General features: G+C 35.4%; 1 protein-coding gene across 4 annotated transcripts in view; it reads left to right on the plus strand.

Moving 5' to 3' along the window:
• Sema2b (Semaphorin 2b) overlaps window positions 1-27,932 on the plus strand; it is a 484,623-nt gene that overhangs the window by 402,871 nt on the left and 53,820 nt on the right. For 3 of the 4 annotated variants that reach the window (XR_010951199.1, XM_067774324.1, XM_067774325.1), the window contains exons 5-9: window positions 4,005-4,073; window positions 5,213-5,320; window positions 20,641-20,778; window positions 23,019-23,151; window positions 25,146-25,502. Coding sequence is in view for 3 of the 4 variants with exons in the window: in XM_067774324.1 (XP_067630425.1) it covers window positions 4,005-4,073; window positions 5,213-5,320; window positions 20,641-20,778; window positions 23,019-23,151; window positions 25,146-25,502 (805 nt within the window). In the remaining variant the exon portion in view is untranslated. The remainder of the gene's footprint in view (window positions 1-4,004; window positions 4,074-5,212; window positions 5,321-20,640; window positions 20,779-23,018; window positions 23,152-25,145; window positions 25,503-27,932) is intronic. The other variant, XM_067774326.1, reaches the window with a different exon arrangement.

Here is a 27,932-nt window from a genome sequence, read left to right on the forward strand (position 1 = left end):
GTTCAAACAATACATCGACACTTTTTATTTTTGATCGCCTGTGATACACTGACATCCCAAAGGTGCTTTCAGCGAACACAACTTTTATTGATACATTGCAAACATGTTTGTTGTGTTTGTTGAAAGCGCCTAATCTGTTAATTAGAATGTCAATAGAATTATGGCAAAACAAATACTGCTGTCAGGTTATCTTTTCTATAAAATACATACAGCCGTTGGCCTTAAACAGTATCAAGTTTACAAAGTCCACATTTCTCATTTAATTTTATATTACATGTCATAGGTACTGAATACGGAGCGCATCGAGCTTTAGAAGTTAAGCCCTGTTTTCAGAACAGGCTCAACTCAGTCTGTCAGCTAAACTACGCTTAACCTTACTTACTTACTTAATTGGCGCTTAACAATTTAAACGGTTATGGCCGCCCAACAAGGCGCGCCAGTCGCTCCTTCTCTCTGCCAACCGGCGCCAATTGGTCACACCAAGGGAGTATAAATCGTTTTCCACCTGGTCCTTCCAACGTAGTGGGGACCGCCGTCTACCTCTGCTTCCATAGGATGGTTCCGCCGGGTTCTTGGCCGGAGCGTCATTATTCATTCGCATAACATCGCCTAGCCAGCGCAGCGGCTGCGTTTTAATTCGCTGGACTAGGTTGATGTCTGCGTATAGCTCATACAGCTCATCGTTAAATCTTCTTCGGTACTTGCCATCGCCAACGCGTAGAGGTCCATAAATCTTTACGCTCAAACTTATTCTGCAGTTTTTCAGCCTACTTTAACTGAAGTTTAAGCTGAGATTAAGCGGCCGATCTGGCAGTGTTAAACCCTAGTTAACCTATCGGTGATTTGCGTTCGTTCGAAATGACGTCGAATATACCCAAAAAGCATTTGGGCTTGAGTACCATTAGAGCTCGTGTTGATTAATAGCATACTTCTAAAATCTCAAGAGTTTTTTCGAAACAGTTACTCAACATGAGAATCAGCGTACTCAGCGAAAGAGGGAATTTTTTATAATGTGAAAAATGCTATTACTTAAGTGGAAAATATGATAGTTCCCAAATTGTTGTTCTTTAACTGGACTGAAGTGTGAGATTCGAATACTACAGTATTTTCACGAAAATAAAATAAAATACATATAATTTATTTTTGATTAATTACGCTTCATTACTACTGCGAGTATCAATCAGGTGTTTATTTCTCACAATAAATAGCTGTTGGCTTTGGTAGGAGTCTTGCCGCACTTATTGAAGTTACCAGACCACTTACAAAAAGAAATATCATGCACTTTAGAAAAAAAACGAACTACGAACCACTGCTCCTACAACCACTTATTCAACTAAAATGGACGGACCAGATCGGACGTGGATAATTCCCCTGATCAACGCTGCCTTCTCCCCTGTTCTTCTCTACCTTGCCAACCATCAAGAGATACTTACGCATCGCCATCCCAACCAATTCAGAAAGCCTAAGGCTTAGGTCATCTCACGACTGAAAAGAAACTTTCACACCTTCATTTTACAATAGCAACCAGTTTCATTCATTTATTAATATACAAAAAAATATAGGTCATTCTGACATATGTATAATAAAGATGCTCCTTATGAATATTATTCTTATTGCTGAACCATTTGATGATAAGATAATTTAAATTCAGTTGGTCACGCTAATAATATTATTAATATTATGTTACGAACTTCCATTGGAAATTTTACATTCATATTTACGCTTATATATACCAATGCTGTTACTAACACGTTTCTGTCCACCTACTTAATTTTTATAATGTTAAATAGAATGAGGACAAATCTAATTCAGAATGGTTTCATGATATTCAGTAGCATGGAAGAAAACAAGAATTGTCAGAGGAGTACCTGGACAAAAAAAAATATAATCACCGTATTAAAATATCACTAAGGGAGTGATGAGAAAAGAAACAAACCAATAGCTTCTGTGCTCAGAAATTACTGGAACATTATTTAAAAGGGAGTCAAGCTACTCTTTATCATAAACTAAATAAGTGATGAGCGATAAGTCAACCAATATGCAAATAAGAGTAGATAATTCACAAAAATTCATATTTACAACTCCGTCTCCCGATCACTATCAGCAGGCGCCTGTTGTTGTTGTCGTTCGACGAGCGTAGGTTTGTTTGCGCGGTAATGAGCTGTGTAAAATTTAAGTTAATTGATTAGAGTTTTCACTCACAAAACTTTTACATATAATTTAGCCAGATTATTATGAACGAGAATATGTATACTATTCTTTCAATTGCATACTACTCTTCCACTTCGGTGTACCATTTACACCCATTCCCGCTAGAGTAGTACCCGCAACTACCGTAGTTCAGAGACTCCGACTTATGTATTACACTATATGAAGGGGTATTCTAAGAGGGTAGCTTCTTTACTCTTTACGCTTTTCTTTTCTTAAAACAATTTAGTTTTGAATTTTTATATAGACTTTCCCCTTTTTTGTTTTGTTTGTTCTAGTGGTATATACACTGTATACAATGGTTTTAACTAGTACAATTTAATTACCTAACACCACTAAAATTCACGAAAACAAGTGATAATTATTTGAAGTCTCGATACAAAAATAAGGAAACTTTTGTTTTCCTAATTAAATATATTCACAGTATAAATTCCGACTAATAATAATGTATTACAATTTCGATATTATGCTAATTGAAAACAAACTACGTACCTTATTTTTTCTTTACTAAGCTTTCAGCCATCACGAATAGTCACCCAATGTAATTAAAAGTCAGCAATGCGCCTATGTAACCTCACAACTTGGATACCGATCTTTTGTTTTTTTCTTCTTTTCTTTTTCTTGATCGGATCCGCTCTGATAATTGATGAAGAATACTTAAATAGATATTCGTTAGCTTTAAGCTACAGTAGCCGCAAACAACGCATTTTAAAGATTTTCCATGGAGTTGACTTCCCATATCTTCGCGGAGTCACTAAAGACACACTCGCCAGGAATAAGCGCAACTCGTTTCTAGAAAAGTTTAGTTTTAAAGTCGGCTGTTCAGAAGTAAACCAAAATGTTTGTCGGCTTTTCCGCCTGTCACTCGCGTTATATTTTGGTAAGCGCTATGTATTAAACTTTTACTAAAATAGCAAATGGTTTGCCATAACTGGCGATATATTTCGATTGAAAAAAAACACGTGTCGCCTCCTCAGCACCTGAACAGAAAAAGGCTGAGCCAAAAGGTTTTTTCCACGGAAATGCCTTTCCCACGGCTCTCCGTCCGTTTGACAGTTGTCATATCATTGTGAACGCTCCTTGTTTAAACATCGTAAATCTGACGCTAAGGTGAAATAAAATTTTAAACTTTACAAACTATTTAATCTTGGTTCTGATGAAAGTCGCGCTCACAACGTGTTGAATATTCACTTGCGAACTGTACATTTCTCAAAATCTCTCAAAGTTTGGATAATAATTTGAAAATGCGAATGACCTTGGAGATCAACTAGACAACTATAAATTTTAAAAAATTTCTCAAAGGTTGGATAGTGATAGAAAAATGAAGTTGGATAACTAGAGCCATGTTGGATATCATCTCCGGAACTAGATATATATTTCGCTGGGGAAATATCTTTTAAATATTTGTAGGGTAAACAAGATCCAGCTGGTGTTGTATCTACAAATTATCTAGATATTAAAAAACTAATGTTGCCGTGCAAAAAAGCCTACCCAAAGGCGGCCTTAAACTGTGACTGAAAAACTGCTCAGTAGTTTAACTGGAGTTTAAAATTGACTAAAGTTTAAGTAACTTAGTTTAAGCTTAGTTTAACTAACTACTGAAAAACCGGGCCTTAATAGTTTAGGCTTTCTTGTTGCTTTTCTGGCAGATACATTCCACACGAAATTGTTTCACAGTTATATTCCATGAAACTAAGACACATTTTCTTAAAGTTTCAAATAAAGATTATTAATGATTTTTTTAATCTTTAAATATTTTATAATCTCATAATAACTTCTTTAATTTTTTATTTCAGCGAGATGTGCTTATATTGGAACCTTCTGGATCAGACATACTAAGTTGTGTGTCCAAGGGGAAACGTGAGGTATGTATGAGCACAAATGGAAACTAACACAATTATAATAAACACATATATATTTTTAAATTTATTAAACACATGTAAGAGTAATTGTAAAATTAAGTAAGTAAGCCTAATAGTACTCAAGCACTCGTACAACATGCTTGAAAAAAATTAACGTAAATTAAGCGAAACACCTTTGGCGGATACAACGTTTCGTAAGACGATATTTTTCAAAAATTATACGCTAATTACTTGCGAGTAAATAACATTTGTCGCTCTTTTATTAGTTTTATTTGGGGTGCTTAGCTAAGTTCACGTGAAGTAAGCGAAGCGCCCTCGCAAAAATTGACTGATATTACATTGATCGAAATGCGAATTTGCTGATATTTTGCCCCATATTAGGTGCTAATAAGTTGCGAGAGGAAAAACTATGTCACTCTTTTCTAAGTAAGTAGACGTGAACTTAGCGAAGCGCCTTTGTAAAACCTGATACCTTTCTCTGATGCCAAAAAAAACATGTGAATTTAGCGAGGCATACCCAAAATGCTCTGAGATAATCGAAGCAATTAGCAATCAATTAGTGTATTACTGGCGACAAAAAAACGACCCAATAGTTTTTTGATCCATCGAAGGTCTTTCACTAATTTCGCGTTTATTTGAAATGATTAAGTTATGTAAACAAATAAAAACTTATTAGTATAAACCCACCTTCCCATTTATATTAAATAACAAAGAACACAAATGTAGTGTCAGTAAATTTAAATACAAAAAAATTACACATTTTCAAAATTTAGTATTAAAGAATAACAACAAATTTTACATATTTTGGCATATAAAATTTATTTTAATTGCAAATGATAAACAAAAAAATAAATATAATGAGAATGCAATTGTGTTTTTCTCTTTCTCCCTCTCTTCCCAATATGTTGTTTGGTTTTTTTTTTTTTTTGTTCAAATTTTTTATGAAATCATTATTTTCACGTTTACTTTGTTCTGTTTGTGTGTGTGTGTGTGCTTCATTTTCATTTCTGGGTACAATGCAAAATCTGTGACAACAAAACAACTTTAATATGAACAACAACAATATATGCCACAAATACATGAATAATATGTACGTAACACAAATACACGCAAACATCCTGCACAAAAAACTTATATCCAAGAAGGTGGAATGTCGCAATCACATACGCGTTATACAACCGATGGACTCTGGGACACGTTTATATGTTTGCGGTACGAATGCGCACAATCCAAAGGACTACGTGATAAATGTGAGTATAGATAATGGGAAGCCATGAATTAAATACAAATACATACGTATATACAAAAATATTTTATATATGAACTTTATAATATATATCAGTACTATCTAACTATTTCCTTAAATAGCGTTGTTGGTGCGTTGTTGTTGTCTTAGGTGAAATTAACAAAATTATAGGAGAATGTAGAGAAAGCTATATAATTTTGGGTATTTATTATTGTTGTTTTTTTATGAGAATGTTGGTTCGCTTTGGTGTGACCACAACGGCCCAATATATTTGCTCACATGTGGTTATGTTTCCATGTGTGTGAGTTAAGATGGGCCGAATTTTTCTTTTTAATAATAAGTTCCTAAATATGTTGTATGTAGAATTAAGTTCGTGAACTGATAGAGCGTATGCATGGTGCTAGAATGTGGGCAACGACCTTTGACTATTGTAATTTATAATATATTATATTGTAATTTATAATTTCCACGAGGTGGTTAGACCCGCTTTAGGAAGGGTAGGGGTCCTCTTTGAGACCGTATATGATATTACAATGGGCCCATTGGTGGCCTAAGTAGTGAGCTGTTACTATAGTGTCCAGCTCAGCCCTTGCAACCTAACCTAACCTAAGGCTTTCAAGCATTATAAAATTACGCGCAAACTTCATGTACTTTCAAAGTATAGTCGAATTTTTGATTCGTTACCGTTGTCTTACAACAAAAACTAACCAATGTATACAGGTAATACAAGCAAGCCGCTACCTTGATGCGCTGCGGCGGAATTTAATAAATAAATAATTCCAAAGTAATCTAACACATTCCGTGGTATTTCCCTTTGCCGAACTCTGACTTCTTCTCCCATTATTCATCTTACCTTTCATCACTCTTTGCCTCCTCCTCCCACTTTTCGACCTTTACTCTACATATCCCTTTATTCCTTCCTTTATCTATCTCTTAAATTGTCCGCTTCTCTTCTACTAGTTCTCTATTTCCTTCGCTATTCCCATACCTTTTATCATCGTTTTGCTGGTCACCTCTCCTCATACCTTATCACTTTCGCACTTCGCTGAGAAATTAAAGAAACTTTGAGGTATCTATTATGAATAAAACTTTTTGGAAACAGGTCATCTATATACTTACCTTGATTAGGAGTTATCATGAAGCTAATGAACAGGTAGGTCACCTAGCCAATCAGAGTGCCATAGCGGCATTCTATGGTCCAGAGCAATTCTGTATACTTCACAAAGGCACATAATAAGGAAACTATAAATAACTGGGAAGGAAAGTAGTTCAGAAAACATTGGATTGAAAGACAGACCAAATTATTTATACTCCCAGCAATGAGAGTATCATCCAATCTTATAAATCTGAGCATAGAGGACCTATGAACTCTCACTGGGTACTATACGGTACACTTTAGTCTACCATATCACCTTAGTAAGAAAAATCGAAGATAAATCTATCCGAAAAAAAACTTGTCACTTTTTTGACCTGCATGATGAAGCGCCAGTTCACATTCTCTACGAGTGCAAGGCATGGACTGTTCCAAATAGGCGGCCTCCATATACTGTAATTGACTGTAAGGTCAAGCATAATATATTTAAATAACGGTCACCGTACATCGAGGCCTAATAATAACAATAAATTAACAGTTTTTATATAGATAAAGTTTGTCATATATATAATAGTTGTTATATTTATAACACCTATCATATTTATAGCAGCTGTCATATTTATTGCTTCATATCAAAGTTCGATCTGCCCTAATACCAACATTATACGTTCATTGAGCTCGTTTTGGTTTACATTATAGTTTCCACACTGGCATGCGCATATTTTGGCTAAACAAATGTGCGGTGGACCCACTATTGCCACTCCAGCTTTCATAGCAACCTCATATATTTACTTAAGTACATGTATGCATACTTAGTTACAGCTACGTGCTTGTAACTATATGCTATTTGCAATATATTTGACTGCTCTTTGATATGCTTTATAAATGAGCAAAAATAAGCCTGGATTAGTAAATTCCGCCACAAAATAGGTCTTCACACTTATCTATGTATAACATACATGCACGCAAACACATATTTGTAACTATTAACGTACATATGTAGTATTTGGCCTAACTATTTCACACACTGACAAAACACTGCTGTACCTCGTGTGAACATTACACTGAGATTAGTTGTTGGTCAGGGTCATAACAATATTAGCATTAAATTAAAGTCACAAAGTAGGTATGTTTTGTTGCTTTCGGCTGAAAAGATTATACGTAATGTTTGTTTAAAATTTTAGATTTTTCATGTCTGCAAGACAAATGTTTTAAAGCTAATGCAACACAAATTATATCCATACCGTTTAAATCGGCTTACTAAACCTTTCAAAAACCACGAATTAAAGAGTGAGAAGACGGAGGATTTGTGAAATTTGTATACAAAGCTTAAACTGCAGAATCAATTAACACAATGTAACACAGTTAAATCCCATTTTTTATATAATTTATATATACATACATAGCTCAAATCTACTTTTTAATTATTAGCATTTCGATTCGGGGTTATAGTTTCCCTCTTCCCTATAACGCTGTATCAAGCCATGTGAAAGATGATTCTTATTAAAGAAATGCTCTTCACTAAAACAGGTAATGTTTTTTGCCACTGGTTGATTATTTACTCGAATTTACTTAAAATCAGCAGAACACAGATAAGAACCCTCATATATCTCATAAAATTTCACTCGACTCAGTCTATTGGTATTTCTTGTTGTTATGGAACCTTTGACAAGCATACTTACTCTGGGTTGACAATTGTTTCGCAGTTGTACCAAGTTTACCTGGTGGCACGAAGAAGATGATCGGCGTCTGCCCGTGTGCGTCTAGCTGTCCCGGAGCTTCAGCCACTTATGTGGGTTCGTTGACCAAACGACCGACCAAACCACCAGTTACGACAAACCCAAGGCCTAACAAGAAAAAATTTACGCACACGTAAGGGTTAAGGAATATCTTACCTCATCACTCAATATGATCGTTGATTAACCTTTTTAGAAAGCGACACAACACTTTGTCTTTTGCCTAGCGGTTCTTCTATCAATTACTTACCGCTCTTAACCCACCCAACCATGACTTCTCAGATGTTAATGAGATGTCCCAAAGTAAAGCAACAACAACAACGAATTTCAGACCATTCTTACAAACTTAACAATTCATGTTTTATTTAATAATAAGACTAATCAACTAAAAAGAAAAAGATCAGAATTTGATTTCATAATAAATTTAGTACTAAAGCAAAAAAAGGTACCAATTTTTACTATTAGGCTTAAGACCGAACACCTATAGGAACGGCATGGAATCGAAACTATATGCAAAAACTAATCTTACAAACTTACTAAAGAGTGTGTGATATTTAACAGGTGAAATATTATTAACACAGAGAAACGAATCATATTAAATCAAATATAAATTATTTGATTGAAATTTCCGCGGTTTTGAAGTATGTTACGAATTCAGTATTAGTAAATATTAATCTCAAACAATTTAAAGATATTTCTAATACCAACTCGTTTCGTTGATTTCCTCGTTCTCTCACGATTCATGCTTAATGATCATTAACACGGTAGTTAAATAAAAAATTATATGTACATATGCAAAACAAAAAAACCAAATGGTATGAAAATATAACAATTTTATTATAAACTTACGTGCATTGATGTTGCAGGAACTCGACGAAGGCCTACTACGATGCTTCTGCTTTGCTGTAAAATGGTACTTTAGCACATATGTAAATTTTCTAATTAGAATTTGATATTGCGATTGCTTCGAGTTGCAATCAGATTTTTGTTTTCCTATTCTTATTGGAACGACAATAAGACCCCTGGAACTCTCTCTCCAATCACTTAAAAAAATATCACTCTCTCCTTTTCTAACTTGAACATTTAATTATAATAACCTATATTATTATTCTGATTTTACTTTAATTATAATGAACCATGAAACTCAAAAAGATTGTAATTTTCTTTGTTAAATTAAAAGGAAATGCATTGAAACTTTGATACCATTTAATTTAATAAGATTATGTCACCCACACTATATTTTTCTCTCTCTTTCATATTAAGTATGTATATACTTTTTTCTTTGAGTTATTTTACAGAAGTAAGTATACATATTCGTATATTTTTACTTTAATTGGAAGATTTAATTTTTACAATTTTTTTGTGTTAAAAATTGTTTCCGTGTTTTTTTTTTTTTTTTTTTTGAACATCCTATATTCTGAAATTTGTTTAACTTAAATTTTTCTATTATATTTACATGTTTTTTTTTCCTCGACTTTCACCAAGAAAAAGTGATTTTATTCAGACTATTACGACTATACTGCGACAAAACTAGTTGTATACTGGAAGTCAAGATGGACTTGGAATTTCTCTATTTCTCCTGACTCTTGACTGCATTTACTTATGTATATGTTTTTTTTTTTTTTTGTTCTTGAAAAGGTTTTAAGTAAAATGCACTTATGAAACTATTTTAACTTTCCACATTTCGTCACTGCAACAGAGCCTGCGAGTTTTCCATGCTGAAGTTGATGATGATGTAGCCCCAGTCCTTGTCATTGCGAATCCCAATCCGGACATTGATTCCCTTTTAAACTTTTATGGTTTTATTTAGATGACGGTTTTGCGCGTTTAAGTTCCCGAAAAAAATGAATTATTGTTCCTCTAGAGAGGGTTAGCGCACATTTAACTTTCCGCTTTACTTGCGGAATTTAATTCGGCACGATTTTTACCTTTTTGACCGGTATTAGCTTCATCGCGCGAATATACATTTTAGGCAAACTTTATCCAGCAAAAGACCCCGCTATGTCTAAATCCGACGCTTTTATAGGCACGGAAAAACAAGTCAAAAAGGTGGCGTGATGCGAAACAGAGATAATTAAATAGGGATGGAGATCGATATTTATATACATTTGTCCTTTTTTAGTTGTTTTATAGGACATTATCTGACGGTAAATTGTGTTTTAACCTTTGCATTCCTTAATATCTTTTCCGTGGTACCACCCTATCTTACCATGTATGTCTTGCAATTGATACATGGAGTTTCCTTTTGTGGCGAGAACTGTAGCTTTAACAAAAACGGGTGCTAGTTTGGCATTAAACTTATTCGCTTTGTTGCTCAGAACGAAATTGCGCCGATATACATTTTCACCAACACTAAATGGTTTTACTCTGCTTCGGAGGTTGTAGCGTTGAGCTGATTTCTCAAAAGCATTTTGTATATTGTTGGCCAACTCAGTACGCACGAGTCGGAGTTTGTCTATGCGGTCTATTACAACATCCCCTCTCAAAGACTCGAGCGTACGCAGCAGACTATAATCATCTGCATGACTTACCATCTGTTGACCGAACATAGCATAGTATGGCGTGCAGCCAATAGTTTGGTGAAATGAAGACCGAAGTACTTCAGCTATCATTTGAAGATTTTTGTCCCAATTGGTTTGATCAGATTGGAGATATGACCTGATACCAGCGATAACGGAGCGATTGACCCTCTCGCTCGCGTTAGCTTGGGGACTATATAGGGCCGTAAACGAATGTTTAATACCCCTGGAAGATAAACAATTTTTAAATTGGACGGACTTGAACTGACTGCCGTTGTCAGATACAATGCATTCAGGTGCACCAAAAATTGGGAAAATTTGTTTTTCTAAAAAGTCGCAAATTGGAGTGGCAGTAAACTTTTTGACAGCTTCGATAAATGGAAATTTCGTCAAATGGTCGAGGACTATAAAAATGCCAATATTACCCTGCTTAGAGCGCGGATAAGGACCTAAAAGATCTACGTATAACCTTTGGCATGGACGTACCGAATTTAGGTTTGCTTTCATAGGTGGACGAAGAATTATATTTGTAGATTTATTCTGCTGGCAAATATCGCAGCGAGAAATGAAACTTTTAACATCATTTACCATCGATGGCCAGTAGAAATTTAAGCGAAGGCGTTCTAACGTTTTTGCCATACCACCATAGTATTTGTTTGGAGGACAATGGGCCTTTTCGATAGTATCCTGGACTAGTTCCTTTGGAATCCACAGTTTCCAACATAAGAGTTCTCTTTCTTCATTTCCATTCGCGTATTCTGTTCGCTTATACACTTTATCGGCTTTGACTTGCAGGTGTGGTAAACTACTCTGAGCTTCTTGAATTTTCTGTTTTAATTTATTGTACTCGTCGGAGTTGAAAGCTTCCGAATCTAAATTGACTGCTGGACAGACAGAAATTTCCCCTAGCTCATCAAAGTTTTGCCTCGACAACGCATCGGGAACGATATTCTGAGAACCACGTCGGTGCTCAATTTTAAACCGATAACCCTGTAGTTTGAGTGACCAGCGCGCTAATCTACCACTTAAGTCGTTTTGCTTCATTAGCCACTGCAAACTTGCATGGTCAGTCACTATCGTGAAATCTTGGCCTTCGACGTAAGCACGGAATTTTTTCAAGCTAAGAATAGCTGCCAGGCACTCAAGCTCGGTTACGCTGTAATTGCTTTGTGCGCGATTTATTTTTTGCGAAAAATACGCGACGGGAACTTCTACACCGTCGTCATTAACTTGGGCCAAAACTGCTCCTACACCTAGTTTGCTAGCGTCACATTGAATAAGAAAAGGTTTACTATAGTTAGCATTAGCCAGTATTGGTGCTGACGATAACAGGGTTTTAAGCAACTCAAATGCGGTTTGGGCATCTTCAGTCCATTTAAAAACTTTAGCCTTTTTCAGCAAATTTGTCATTGGTGCAGTAACTGCAGCGAAGTTCGGTACAAATCGCCTATACCAACCAGCCATGCCAAGAAATCGGCGTAATTGCTTGATAGTGGTTGGTTGGGGATATTGTGTAACCGCAGATATCCGGGTCAGTACGGAGTGTACCGTTCCCTACAATATACCCTAAGTACTTCACTTCTCGCAGACAAAATTTGCTTTTCTCAATATTGATTGTTAAGCCCGCGTTTCTTAAATGATATGCAACTTCCGACATCGTCTTCATGTGAGCATCAAAACTTTCTGATACGATGAGTAAATCGTCAAGATATACGAATACACTCTCTCTTAAATTCGATGGAATCACGCGATCCATTAATCTACATAAGGCCTGAGGGGCATTGCATAAGCCAAAAGGCATTACGCGGTATCTATACAAAGGACGGTTTGGTACCGTAAAACAAGTCAAATCTCTGCATTTTTCCGATAATGGAATTTGCCAAAATGCTCGCCTTAAATCGAGCGAAGATATAAACTCAACTTTTGGTAAGCGACTGAGTATCCCATCTATGTGGGGTAAGGGGTAAGCGTCTTTAATAGTTACGCTATTTACTTTGCGTGAATCTAAACACAGACGAACTTTTTCACCTTTACGGACTAAAACAACCGGACTCGACCACGGACAGTTGGGTGACTCCTCGATTATTCCCAACTTCAGCATTTCATCTATTTCCCTGTGAACTAACTTTTCTATAGCAGGTGAAATAGGAAAATATCGTTGTTTCAACGGACGGACATTTGGCTCTAACTCAATTACGTGCTCAATAAGGTTGGTTTTGCCAAGACTTTCCTTAGCATATGACGGAAATAAATCTTTTGTGATTTGCAAACGTTTTTGTTGCTCAGTTGTCAGGGTGTGCATATTATTTAAAACATCAGTATTATTATTATCGGTGCTTACACAATCGATTTGGCTTATCAGATGGGGAGCTATTTGGAATGCGATCCAGAAATCTACGCCCAAAATCAAATTTTGCTTCAAGCTAGGGACAATATAAAAAAGTAGTTTTGATGTTTTGCCTTTATAGGTAATTTCAAATAAGGAGGTACCAAATACAAATTGGTCATTGGCATCAGCAGTTCGTATGGATGAACAATGATTGGTTTTAATATTTTTATCCGCGCAGATCTTTTCAGCCAAGTTGCTGCCTACACAAGAAACTTGCGCTCCACTATCGAGCAAAGCTAGATGAGTTTCGTTAATAATCTCTACTTCGGCATATGGTCGAAGTTCTGACGAATGCTTTTGCAAAGAACATATTAAATTGGTTAGCCCTTTTCTACCTGCTTTAACTTTTCTCCAAAATTTACTTGCCCGTATTGCCGAACGTGATTTAGGTGGTGTGCCCTTTTCGATATTATTGAAAATTTCTTTTCGTTTTTCTTGGTAAAATTTCAAACGATCTTGGTACGGTACTAAATTTCTTAATTCTGGTTTATAAAAATTCTTAGTTTCAAGATTGGGCTTAATTACTTCTGGCGAGGAACCGTTTTCGAGTCCTCGCTCGCTTGCAAGTTTCCCGACTTACACTTTACACACGTAGGTTTGTACAAGCCTACACTACCACAACCATAGCAAAATATCGTTCGCTCTGCCAAGCAGTCGAAGTAACGATGCCCTTCTTTGCGGCAATTCCAGCACATCAGCTGATTGTTGCTCCTACGCCGTGTCACCTCGTCAACTTCAATAGCGTCTTCGACGCGTTCTTCTTCTATTTCGTCTACAACGTCAACTTCGTTAACTTGCTTACGACCAGACGTATTTCGATTAGGGGTGGAGAAAGCAGTATTACTTGAAGACGATTGTCTAGCGATTTCTTGAAGTAAGCTTTCGTGTTTGATGCATAACTCGCGCAATTTAGCTACCGAAGGAATGGAAACGTATAAAAGTTGTTGCCTCAAGCGAGGTCTTAACCCTCTCTGTAGTATTTCTACAAGTTCTGCCTCTGGGATAGGAATGCTCAAGTTTTCTGCGATTTTAAAAATAGCATTGCGGTATTCATCAAAGGTTTCGGACATATTTTGCTTGCGCATACGTATTGCCTCTTTACTATCCGTATCAGTACGGTGTGCGGCAAAATGGGTACGGAGAGCTTGACAAAGATTAGGCCAAACAACACGATCTACTGAGCGTCTGCAACGCCAGTACCAATCTTTGGCCTCCTTAGTAAACACGCTTTGGACATGTTCGCAGAACAAAGTGAAATTTCCTCCGAGGGTATCGATCACCTGTGACTCGACTCTATAAATAAAATTTTCTACCGATAGACGTTTGGAGCCATCAAATTTGATGTCCCAGTTTGAAATAAGGGCGGCAATTTTGCCAGAATTAATGACGTATGATATGTCACTACTGCGTGGAAAACCTACATTAGAATGCCTGTAAGGATTTCCTTGTGCATGTATATTTAAAGGTGTGTCACCATGTTGACTAAGACCATTAACAAAATCCGGTGGATCTTGTGGCCAATCAACTAATGGTGGTAAATCATTATTTTGTGGAGGTTGCAAGTTTACATTTTGCAATTAGAGACAATATTATTCACGGATTGATCTAACCGCTGCTCTAATTAAGCAAATCGGGTTTCGAAATCTTGTAATAAATTAGCTTGTCGCGCGGAGATAACGGCGCTGACAATATTTCGGATTCTATTGTGTTCCGGTGGCGTAACGGATATGATGTTTCTGTTGTTTTGTTCCATGGTTCTTGCTGGTGATTGTTGTGACTGTTGGGATTGTTGAAGACCCGAATTTTCTGCGGCTGCTTGTGTTTCAACACTAGTTTCTGCCGGTTGCTGCTGCTGTTGTGCGGCCTGTGAGGTAGACTGTCGCTTTTGAATAGTGGGACTAGTTACCGATCTAGCTTGTGAACGAAGAGGGTACGGATTTGGTCGAAAGTTATTGGGATTGCATTGTGCTCTACACTGAGGACAAGTTGTATTGTTCCCTAGCCAATTCAAAAGACAAGACCGATGGAATTTGTGATTGCATGCAGTACGCACAGCATCAGAAGTCAAGGTAAAGTTTTAGCGGCAAATTGTGCACAAACGGCTTGGAGTTAGTGGCGGGGGTGCATACTCATAACTGTGACGTAACGGCATTGTGCGTATATTAAAAAAAAATTGCAAAAAGGTATATAGATATATATATATATATATATGTAAAGATATTAAAAATGTATATGAGTGTGTATTTATTCAAAATACAGAAAAAAAATTCAAAAAAACTTTGTTAAAGCAAATTCAAATCAAATATGGTCTTACTCTTCAATTGTTGTTGTTTGTTTTGTTGTTATACGGCCAAAGACATTTGTGTGTTTTTTCACTTTCATGTGGTGTGAGAATTTTTGTTATTGCGGTACGTGCAACACACGCATTCCAACTTGCAACAAAAATTTGATGGAACTAAATCTTGATCTTTAAACATACAATAACGAGATTCTACATTCAAGTGGTATTTAAAATATGCATATAGCCAAATTCAAAATATATCCAAGATGAAAAAAGAAATAACGTAAAATACGTCAGTTTTTATTTGCAATTATGTGGTCAAAGCTACTGGTATGGTTAGTACGACATGAATTTATCTCATCGTTTCAAACTAAATTCCAAATACCAATGGCTATGAAACCGGTACTACAAAAATAAAAATTAATGAAGAGAAACAAAATTCGTATAGGACAATGGTTTCTTCTACGCTGGGGCCCCACACTGTTGGGCGCCATTTTCTGTTATGGAACCTTTGACAAGCATACTTACTCTGGGTTGACAATTGTTTCGCAGTTGTACCAAGTTTACCTGGTGGCACGAAGAAGATGATCGGCGTCTGCCCGCGTGCGTCTAGCTGTCCCGGAGCTTCAGCCACTTATGTGGGTTCGTTGACCAAACGACCGACCAAACCACCAGTTACGACAAACCCAAGGCCTAACAAGAAAAAATTTACGCACACGTAAGGGTTAAGGAATTTCTTACCTCATCACTCAATATGATCGTTGATTAACCTCTTTAGAAAGCGACACAACACTTTGTCTTTTGCCTAGCGGTTCTTCTATCAATTACTTACCGCTCTTAACCCACCCAACCATGACTTCTCAGATGTTAATGAGATGTCCCAAAGTAAAGCAACAACAACAACGAATTTCAGACCATTCTTACAAACTTAACAATTCATGTTTTATTTAATAATAAGACTAATCAACTAAAAAGAAAAAGATCAGAATTTGATTTCATAATAAATTTAGTACTAAAGCAAAAAAAGGTACCAATTTTTACTATTAGGCTTAAGACCGAACACCTATAGGAACGGCATGGAATCGAAACTATATGCAAAAACTAATCTTACAAACTTACTAAAGAGTGTGTGATATTTAACAGGTGAAATATTATTAACACAGAGAAACGAATCATATTAAATCAAATATAAGTTATTTGATTGAAATTTCCGCGGTTTTGAAGTATGTTACGAATTCAGTATTAGTAAATATTAATCTCAAACAATTTAAAGATATTTCTAATACCAACTCGTTTCGTTGATTTCCTCGTTCTCTCACGATTCACTGATCATGCTTAATGATCATTAACACGGTAGTTAAATAAAAAATTATATGTACATATGCAAAACAAAAAAACCAAATGGTATGAAAATATAACAATTTTATTATAAACTTACGTGCATTGATGTTGCAGGAACTCGACGAAGGCCTTCTACGATGCTTCTGCTTTGCTGTAAAATGGTACTTTAGCACATATGTAAATTTTCTAATTAGAATTTGATTTGCGATTGCTTTGAGTTGCAATCAGATTTTTGTTTTCCTATTCTTATTGGAACGACAATAAGACCCAGGAACTCTCTCTCCAATCACTTAAAAAAATATCACTCTCTCCTTTTCTAACTTGAACATTTAATTATAATAACCTATATTATTATTCTGATTTTACTTTAATTATAATGAACCATGAAACTCAAAAAGATTGTAATTTTCTTTGTTAAATTAAAAGGAAATGCATTGAAACTTTGATACCATTTAATTTAATAAGATTATGTCACCCACACTATATTTTTCTCTCTCTTTCATATTAAGTATGTATATACTTTTTTCTTTGAGTTATTTTACAGAAGTAAGTATACATATTCGTATATTTTTACTTTAATTGGAAGATTTAATTTTTACAATTTTTTTATGTTAAAAATTGTTTCCGTGTTTTTTTTTTTTGAACATCCTATATTCTGAAATTTGTTTAACTTAAATTTTTCTATTATATGTATATGTTTTTTTTTCCTCGACTTTCACCAAGAAAAAGTGATTTTATTCAGACTATTACGACTATACTGCGACAAAACTAGTTGTATACTGGAAGTCAAGAAGAACTTGGAATTTCTCTATTTCTCCTGACTCTTGACTGCATTTACTTATGTATATGTTTTTTTTTTTTTTTGTTCTTGAAAAGGTTTTAAGTAAAATGCACTTATGAAACTATTTTAACATTCCACATTTCGTCACTGCAACAGAGCCTGCGACTTTTCCATGCTGAAGTTGATGATGATGTAGCCCCAGTCCTTGTCATTGCGAGTCCCAATCCTGACATTGATTCCCTTTTAAACTTTTATGGTTTTATGTAGATGACGGTTTTGCGCGTTTAAGTTCCCGAAAAAGTGAATTATTGTTCCTCTAGAGAGGGTTAGCGCATATTTAACTTTCCGCTTTACTTGCGGAATTTAATTCGGCACGATTTTTACCTTTTTGACCGGTATTAGCTTCATCGCGCGAATATACATTTTAGGCAAACTTTATCCAGCAAAAGACCCCGCTATGTCTAAATCCGACGCTTTTATAGGCACGGAAAAACAAGTCAAAAAGGTGGCGTGATGCGAAACAGAGATAATTAAATAGGAATGGAGATCGATATTTATATACATTTGTCCTTTTTTAGTTGTTTTATAGGACATTATCTGACGGTAAATTGTGTTTTAACCTTTGCATTCCTTAATATCTTTTCCGTGGTACCACCCTATCTTACCATGTATGTCTTGCAATTGATACATGGAGTTTCCTTTTGTGGCGAGAACTGTAGCTTTAACAAAAACGGGTGCTAGTTTGGCGTTAAACTTATTCGCTTTGTCGCTCAGAACGAAATTGCGCCGATATACATTTTCACCAACACTAAATGGTTTTACTCTGCTTCGGAGGTTGTAGCGTTGAGCTGATTTCTCAAAAGCGTTTTGTATATTGTTGGCCAACTCAATACGCACGAGTCGGAGTTTGTCTATGCGGTCTATTACATTGTATTGTAATTCTGGAGAGTATTCTAGGGGGATAAAAATTGGCACCGTAACATGCCAATTGCAAGGAGAGGACAAGGAAAGAAGCTCTTGAAATGATTGTAAAACAAATAGAGGTGTTCCTATAAAACCAAGGATCAACTCTGGGTACCATTTCTTGTTATTGCTTATTTGCTTAACAATGTCGTGCTTAGGTAATTGTAAGAGTCCCGGGTTTCAAAAGAGCCGAAGGGCTTTTTTTAAATTTTTTAATCGATCTCAATGCTACAGAATTGTCACAGCGGAGGAAAGAGGAAATGAAGAATGTGCAGGACACCACACAAGCGGCTTTTCTGTCTCCTTTTCTTTTATAATTTTGTTGGAGCTACCAAGTTTAATTTTTAGTAGATTTTAGCGCTTCCAGGCATTAATTTCACACTTTTAATTGAAAACTGGAGGAATAATATGATATATTATTTGTTCTGTGGCGAATTGATACAAGTACACCAGACTTGGTAGGCTGTAAATAGTTCAGGGCTTCTTTGGTCGCATTTAGACTACTCTTGTACATATGAACGTCAGCTAAGTAAGGGCTACTAAAAAATCATTTTGACCCAAATTGAATCATGTCTCTGGCTAAAACCTAATATTTGTCCTGTACGATTGACATACCTAACGCGGGATACTTTGAAGTCCCCAAACCGCTCAAACACTTTCTTGAACGCTTCGGAGTTTAACGTGAGCTTCCGAACAAATATAATGATCTGTGTTCCAGTTAATTAAACAAAATAAGCTTAGTACAGAAAAGAAAATTAAAGAAAAGAACAAAAAAAAAAAAAGCAGAAAAAAACATTTATAAAAAAAAATAAAGATTTAATTAAATAAAACAAATTAAGGTGAAATAAAATAAAATAAAATAAAACTGAAATAAAATAAAATAAAATAAAATGAAACTAAATGGAAGTTGAAAAATATTTAAAAATTAATATATTTAATGTGAAAAAAGTAAATAAAATAAATTGTTTTTCCTTTATCGGTCTATTGTTAAAGTATTCATGGTTCGAAACGCCCTCAAGGCCAGAACAATAATTTTTGTAATGATTATTGTTTTTTCTTAATTTTTCTATAATTGAAAAATTTTATTTTGTTTTTGGAATAGTAAGTACAAAATGTTTCAGACAACCTACCATAGCTGCTCAGATAGATCCATTTCGAAGGGTTCTTAGCCTTCATCATCAGTACGCTTTAGGCACGCTAGATGCGCTAACCATTTAGCTATACAGCGGTGTTTTGTTTGACTGTCAAATTGCTACTTCTATTCCTTCTTACCAACTATATTTATTCAGCGTTGCGTCATCTGTTGCGAGACACTGATAATGTTGGATTTGTTTATTGTCAATTACTTTGTTTTGACATTTCCCAAGTGCTCATGGTTTATTACCAATCGTTTTTGTTTTATCGGCCTATTGATAAAGTATTCAAGGTTCGAAACGAGCTCAAGGCCAGAACAATAATTTTTTGTAATGGTTATTGTTTTTTCTTAATTTTTCTATAATTCAAAAATTTTATTTTGTTTTTGGATAGTAAGTAGACAATTTTTCAGGCAATCTGCCACAGCTGCGCAGATAGATCCATTTCGAAGGGTGCTAAGCCTTCATAATCAGTACGCTTTAGCATTAATGACAAGGAAAGGAAAGTTAAAAAAGGAAGAAATGATACGAAATGACAGGAAAGGAGAGGAAAGGAAAGAAAAGCAGACGAAAGGAAACGGAGGAAAATAAATAACAGTACAGCAATGTAAAGTGACGAGTGTAGCGGTTGAATTTGAACCACTGTGCGAACTCTATTTTCCATAAATTTTGAAGTTGAAAATATTTTAATCTATCGATCCCCATGTAAATATGTAATTGCTTATGTCAGCTGTGTCAACCCTTAGCTTTATTTTTTGCCTGTGGCTACCTGTAAAAGTAACAACAATTACGAACCTTAACAACAACGTCATCATCTTAACTACTCATATCAAAAAATATACCTTTTCCATATTCTTTTGCAGCATTCAATTTACACACTTACCAATATTGTTTTGTTTTTTCTCTTTTCGCTTTTGGTACGCGCTTTGGGCTGAATTCCTTCAACAACACTCAACGACCTCAACTCAACAACGCCAAAACTTGCTGATGACGATATGTAACATTGCCGCCGCCTGACGTGCGCTCACACACTTACGCACTTACACATACGCGCGCTTGTTAACATAAATGTCTTATTTTGCCTACAGGCGAACTTAACACATTTACCCAGATCCGAATACGTGCCTGGCATTGGCTTAGGCATCGGCAAGTGCCCCTACGATCCTGCCGATAATTCCACAGCCATTTATGTAGAGAAAGGAAATCCCCTTGGATTACCAGCGCTGGTAAGTGGTAGACAAAAAAATAACACCTAAAGTAAAATATAAAAAAAAATTGTACAAAAATGGCAAATATGTGCATGAGGTTATATACAAAAAAAAAACGTAGAAGCTGAAAAGAAAAGAGGTAGTGTTTTTGCATTACAAACAAACGAGCATTACTATAAAACTATTTGTACGTTTGTTAGAAAGGATTATGTTGACTTCATTGTAGCTACAGCCAAAAAGACCGAACAGAAATAATACTAATAGCAAATGCTATTAAAGTGTACGAATAAGGAATGGAAAAAAATAAAACAATAAAAAAATAACTTTTGTAGATATGTCAATTGTAATAAAATTTGCCAAAGAAGGCCAACACAAAATGGTTGGTCATGTCTTCCACAGCTTCGGCAATGATAGTCATTTCCGAAGCGCATACGCCTGCCTCGCAAAATCTAGTCTTTGAACTTTAGATTGCGCCGAAAAATTTACTAGCGAATTAAATTATACGCCCACAATGAATGTAAGCGAAGAAGGTAGAAAGCTATGAAAATAATTTGGAATTGCTTTTCGTCTTATTTATACCCAGCTGCGTTAAACACTTTGACAGCGTAAGCTAGATTGTAATGATATAAAGGAATAAAGATTGTTACTGGCTTTTGTTATTCAGTAGATAGCCAAACAAACAAGACTAAACCAACTTCTTATAAGAACAGATATAGATATTATTAGTAACCTTTCAGTTGGGTGAATTCATAGCCGTCCGACAGTCATATTGCTTGTCAATTCTGCACATCCCACCCGTATACATTGTTTCCAAAAATAAAGCGTTAGTAACAGAAAGATCAGTTCATTGAAAAAAATCCATCAAGTTATGATTTTGCAAGCTTGGTATTGTAGCTTTGAGTTCAGACTTCACGACTATACTGGTATAGTATCACCTAACTTCGAACGGACTTATAGCCATAGCAAACAGATAGGGAGGGTTGGATTACCGTAACGGTGTGGAGAACGCGGATGCTACGATACAAGTATGCTCCATTGGGTTAAATCTAATGTGACGAAGCAGGGCAAGAGATGGAGGTAGTGATGAGATAGATATATATGTATGGGTTGAATTAGAGAAATAGAAAATATCCATTGAGATGGAGATAAAGGTAGATAAAAAGATAGGAAAAGGAAGGGACTTCGCTGCAGACGAATCAATATCTATGCATGGAACAAGTCCAAATCTAGTTTCTACTGCATTTGAGCTTCTAACGAACCAACTCCGTTATATCCCCTCCGAAACCTAACTGCGAGCACTTTACTAATTCTAATTAAATTGGTTGGCAAGTCATTGTATGTGCAGATAGCATAGGTTTGACCCCATGGGGGACTGGCCACATAAAAGCGGCCTTAAAATCAATTCTGACTTACATAATCTTATTCATCAGGCACTAAAAAATACCTTTTTTTAGAGTAATCGCTCCTGAATGGAGTGAAGCTTTCGTCAGTGGGTAAAAACCTTAGCGTTTTTAAGACGGTTAACTGAATTGAAATAAATTTTAGAGCCACGAAAGCCATTACTGAACTGGTGCGATTTTCAGAAAACAATCAACCCGTTGATCTGGACGTTCCTCTGTGCATCTGATTCTCTGCTTGTCCGCTATTATTGCTAACCAATCTCTTATATTCCTTAATACATTCATCAAAATCCTTGTGCACACAATGACTTGAGTAAAGAAACTTGCACTGGAGTTCTATTTTATGCAGGATTAATGGGCGCTCGCGGAAGTCAGAGATTTTTGGGAGTGCATGTTACAGCTGGGTATATAATAATTGAAATAATTTGAATCAAACATATTTCGCGCGCTGCATTGTAACATTGGTTTTTTTTTTGGCCATGAGAAATAGAAGTAAAATAATCAGCAAAAAAAGTAAAAAAAAAAAATGTGAGAAAGAAAGTAACAAACTTTTGTAAAATAAAATCGGCTAAAGTGTAATAATGTAGTAATACTATTGACATTGCCGCAATGGCAAAATCGAATTCTGTTGAAATGGCGCGCTAATTTTACACTTTACTGCTTTGCCTTGACACAGGAGCCAAGCGTTAAGTCGGCAGTCAGCTGCCTCTCTGTGAATTTATATTCTTGTTCTTCTTCTTTTTTTTCTTTGTACAAACTCTTTTTTTTCTTTTTTGTAAGCTACTACGTATTATATTAGCCCTAATGCGCAAGCTTTTATCATTTTCCTCTAATTCTCTTTCTATTTTTTTATTGCAGTATTCTGGCACAAATGCTGAATTTACCAAGGCTGATTCGGTTATATTTCGGTCGGATTTGTATAATTTAACATCCGGCAGAAAGGAACACAATTTCAAGCGTACCGTGAAATATGATTCCAAATGGCTTGATAGTGAGTACAAAAATACTTCTACATAAAAACTCCAATTTCTTATATACATTTATATTGTAAGTTTGTATGTTCGTGTGTATATATATTTAATCTTTCGGTTTTTTTTTGTTCTTTTTCCAACGTAGTTTAGTGTTTAATGGGTTAGAAGTTATAGGCGAATAGGTTGCATTAGGTGCTGTAGTTATTTATTGGGCTTTTGTCATTGACACCTGCATATTGCGCTAGTCTAGAAGCAAGGAAGTTATAGCATTCCTTTAAGGTTTTGAAAAATTTGCTCGAGATTCATACGCAAGTATTAAGCCCGTACAGCGGCGAACACGAAAATAGCAGTGGTAACTTTTATCAAATTTCGTCAATGAAGTTCTTTTTTTTATTTTCGATACTATAGGCAAATACTTTGATGAATCTTGCAATTGAAACTATTCAAATCCATTTCAAATTCGTTTCGAAAATTTGAGAAAATTTAACGAAAATTTTTCAGTGATGGAAAATGATAAATTACTCCAGAGTTATTTTTTCTCTAGTGTTCCGACTCTGAACATGAACAGTAAATGAAGCAGAGCCGTAGCATAAAAAAGTGAGAGCATCCCTTACGCTCTGCTACGTGTTACATCGTATTTCAGAGCGGAACAAACAGCAGAATAATAGTTCCGAACGAAATGCCTTTTATAGTAGGGAATGAACAAATAAAAAATGTAATGATTATATGCCGAATAAAACCGCAAGTACAAAAACAACAACGCCAAATGCTACTTCAGTTGCAACAACAAAAACAAGAGAAAAGAGAAAGTTCGGCATAACAATACCGAACAATGCAAATAGCATTTAATTTTGATAGTTCTTGCTCCTCTACAAAAAACATTTCGTTTGGAGATTTTATTCTGCTATTTGCTCTGCTCTTTTTATGCTACAGCTCTGCTCTATGCTCTGTTCTTGTTCAGAGCCGTAGCAGTAGCAGTGATTACTTTTGTTGCTATTGCTGCTCTGGGGTAGCCAATAACAACTCTGAAGTTTTTAACTTTTTGTACATAGTTTTTTGAACTTTTTGAATATACGGGTTTGTATCTCTGATGATTCTAGTCCAACGAATTAAAAATTTTTGGTCTCTGGATATTCGAAGCCTGTATTTTATTTTCTTTCATATAAGAACGCAAAGTTTATTTGTGTGTATAGGTGAAAATCTGAAACATTTGAATTTCTAGAGACCTATACATTATCCTTTGTCAGACTAAAATGCATAGAGCTACAAAATTTTATACTCAAAAATAGCCTGTTTAAACTTAGTCCAACTCAAAATTTTCGATTTATTTTAGCTACATTTGGTATAATTGCTTGTTTTCACTTTTCTGCAAAAAATATTATTTGAGTACCGAAATATTTTTCTATACTTTCGGTTTTCTATACGTCAAAGTACTACGATGATATGGTTTGTTGTATGACAGGCCACTCTGGAAAGAAAAATGGAAAAGGTGGGGAGAGTAAGGAGAGATTAAAAGTCAAAATTGAGTCCGAATTTGCTATTGAAAATAAAGGTTATCAAGGAGTTACTGAATTTATATAGGCGAGTTATGGGTTTTATAATGAAAATTGAATGATTTACTATCAAAAGTTACCGGTTATTAATCGTAAATTTATCGATATGGTAGCAAGAAATTAGGTACATTCAATCAGCAAGGTCATACACTGTGTGGTGGTGAATTAGTGGAGAGGTAAAAGAGTTAACACTCCGCACAGGAGTCTTTAGGTTAGGCACAAACCAGGCACTCCTGGTCCAGTTATACCACTATTTTTCCGGCTATCGACAACTGTCAGACATTTTTAACATATTTTTCAAGATAGAAAATGAAAAGCATTTATTCGTTGTGAGTGTACAAAGCTAATAATGCTTTGAAACTCAAAATACATCCCATGTGAAGTTTATATAGCCTTTAATTTTAAACTTATGCTTATCCTTAAATAAATTTTCTTTTTTTTTTTCTTTTTTCGTTCAACAGAACCAAATTTCGTCGGCTCCTTCGACATTGGTGAATATGTTTTCTTCTTCTTCCGTGAACATGCTGTTGAATATATAAATTGTGGCAAGGCCATATACTCACGTATAGCACGCGTTTGTAAGAATGATCGTGGTGGCAAATATATGATCAGCCAAAATTGGGCAACATATCTGAAGGCGCGCATCAATTGCAGCATTTCCAGCGAATTCCCATTTTACTTCAATGAAATTCAATCGGTGTATAAAATGCCAAATGATGACACAAAATTCTATGCAACCTTCACGACGAATACAAATGGCATACTCGGTTCAGCTGTGTGTAGCTACGACATACGCGACATTAATGCAGCCTTTGATGGTGAGTATTTATGTAGATACACACACACAAGTATGTACAATTACATATTAATATTTAGATAATATTGTAGAATGTTGGAAGGGACTTGTGGGGGAGGGGGAATATTTTGTGTGAAAAAGTGTGCGCTATAAAGGTTGGCATATGCGTTGTTGACTGCCGTTGGCAAGTTTTCGACACATACCCTGTCGGAAATGCTGCGAAAAAAACTTCAAGAGTAAGTCACCAATGAATTCAAAAAGTTTTTTTTAGAATTTTGTTTGCTGTTCGGAAAATAAAAGTTATTCTTTGACTATTTTTATTTTGGTCGGAAAATAAAAGTTATTCTTTGATTTTTTTATTTTGATGGGAAAATAAAATTTATTTTCTTATCTCATTCATTTTGATTGGAAAGTAGTAGTCATTTTTAGAGTTTATTGAGCTCGGAATAAAATAATTTTTAGAGTTTTTTGAGTTATTTTTACGTTGATCGGAAAATAGTGCTTTTTGGAGTTTTTAACAGGAATTAATTGAACGGGAAATATACTTTTTTTTACTTTTATGAGTTGATCGATTATTTTTGATTATTTTCTTTTTGCTAAGATTATTATATTTTCTTACGTAAATTTAAATGAGTTTAAGCTTGTATTCACAATAATCGGTATATTAAATTATGATGTTAACTACGCTCAGAATCTCACGGAATTTTGTTTTGTTCATTGTGTTTTTTATTCGGCTTGGCAAATAAAATATTTTTTTAATTTTTTTTATTTTGATCGGAAAATAAAAGTTATTTTTTTATTTATTCGAAAAATAATGGTTACGCCCACGAAATAAACTTGGAAACAGCGAATCTATATACTGCTCATGACTCAGTAGTGTAGCTTACTGACAGATCAAAATTTGATGACGGAAAAACGGAAGCTGGCGTTAACGGGCGGAACTTCATGAGATTGGCAAGAAATTTGATGTTAACCAACTATTTTTCTGGTAGAAATCCATGCAGTGGAAGTTTGCGGTAGATAAAGTTTTCGGCTAACTTTCGAGGAATACCCTGATTATATCACACATCCAGGCAGCCTTACGTGCTTTGAAGAGTTACACAATTACTTCTATGCTAGTGTATGAATGCAATTGAGTCCCAACTGAGCTGGGAGCCAAAAACGAGGTTTTGTAATGATAGGTTCCTGGGCCCATGAATATAAACGAAATGAAAACTACCTATTCAAACAGAGTGCTATCGTAGCATTCTATTGTTCAGAGCCCTTCCATGGACTCACAAAGGCACACACCAGGGAAACCTTATGTAAGTGGGAAACAAAGCAGCGTAGACAGCACTGGATTGAATGCTCAGGACGAAGACAGGCTTAACTGTTTATACCCAAAGCAACGAGTGTATCGTCATTAATTTAAGCAAAGAAGACCTAGGAATTCTCACTGGTTTATATATGGTACATTGTAGCTTAAGATATCACCTAAGTATTTTATATCTATTCGACATACAAATCTCTCGCTTTTGTGAGCTAAAAGATGAAATGCCACTTCACATTATTTGCGAATGCGTCTCTCTGCCTAGGCAGATACTCTTCCATCCTGTTAGTTTGCGTGACTCTGAATTCCTTCGCGATATGAAGTAAAGAGCCCAAAATGTACTTAAGCACATTAAAAGTCTTCATATAAAGTAATAGGCAGGAAGGTCAAGCACAATAGATCTAAATATGTGTCCCAAAAATTGTTACGTGATTGCCATGTCGCACACGCAATTAGAGCACATTTGTGCTATAGACCCTTGATCTAAATAAAGATCGAAGCGCATCGAGGGCTAATAGTAATAATTAAAATAAAATTATTATATGTTGTTATGACAGAAAAAACTGAAAAGAATTAAATATAGAGGCAGACGTCTTTGTATATTATATCCATTGAATCATCGTCAATCTTCATATATTGCCAAAGGTTAAACAGCACTTATTAGTAAAGTGGAGGAAGACGGTGACGCTACAGAGAATATTCCATCGTAGCCGTTTCAACGAGTTATTTCCTTCAAGTTTGTTTGCTGTTTAAAAAATTACAAGAGAGCTTTTTCGTTCGGCCGACTAAGTAATGAACACGTTTCTTTTTCAGCGGATGCTTCATACTAGAGCAGCTGAAACTCGTAATACCTAAATACTAGCCTTCGTCATTTAGAGAACGTTAGGCACGTTCCAATGTCAGCAGAGTTGGATCATTCGATTCTAGGTTGTTGAAGGTTTAGCTGACATCTAGAGTTACAATGAAACAATTTCCTCCCTTACAGTTTTCACCCAAAAAGCGTCACTTTGGGTTATTTGCACCACTTTCTTTGCTATATTCACGTCAAGAAATGGAAAAATTTGTGACCTAAACTCTACTAAAATTTAAGAAATATTCCGTCAATTAAACATCTTTTCCCAAACGAACAAAAATATCTAGCTC

This window comes from Eurosta solidaginis, chromosome 3 (assembly GCF_040869045.1).
Source record: "Eurosta solidaginis isolate ZX-2024a chromosome 3, ASM4086904v1, whole genome shotgun sequence".
Taxonomy (NCBI): Eukaryota; Metazoa; Arthropoda; class Insecta; order Diptera; family Tephritidae; genus Eurosta; species Eurosta solidaginis.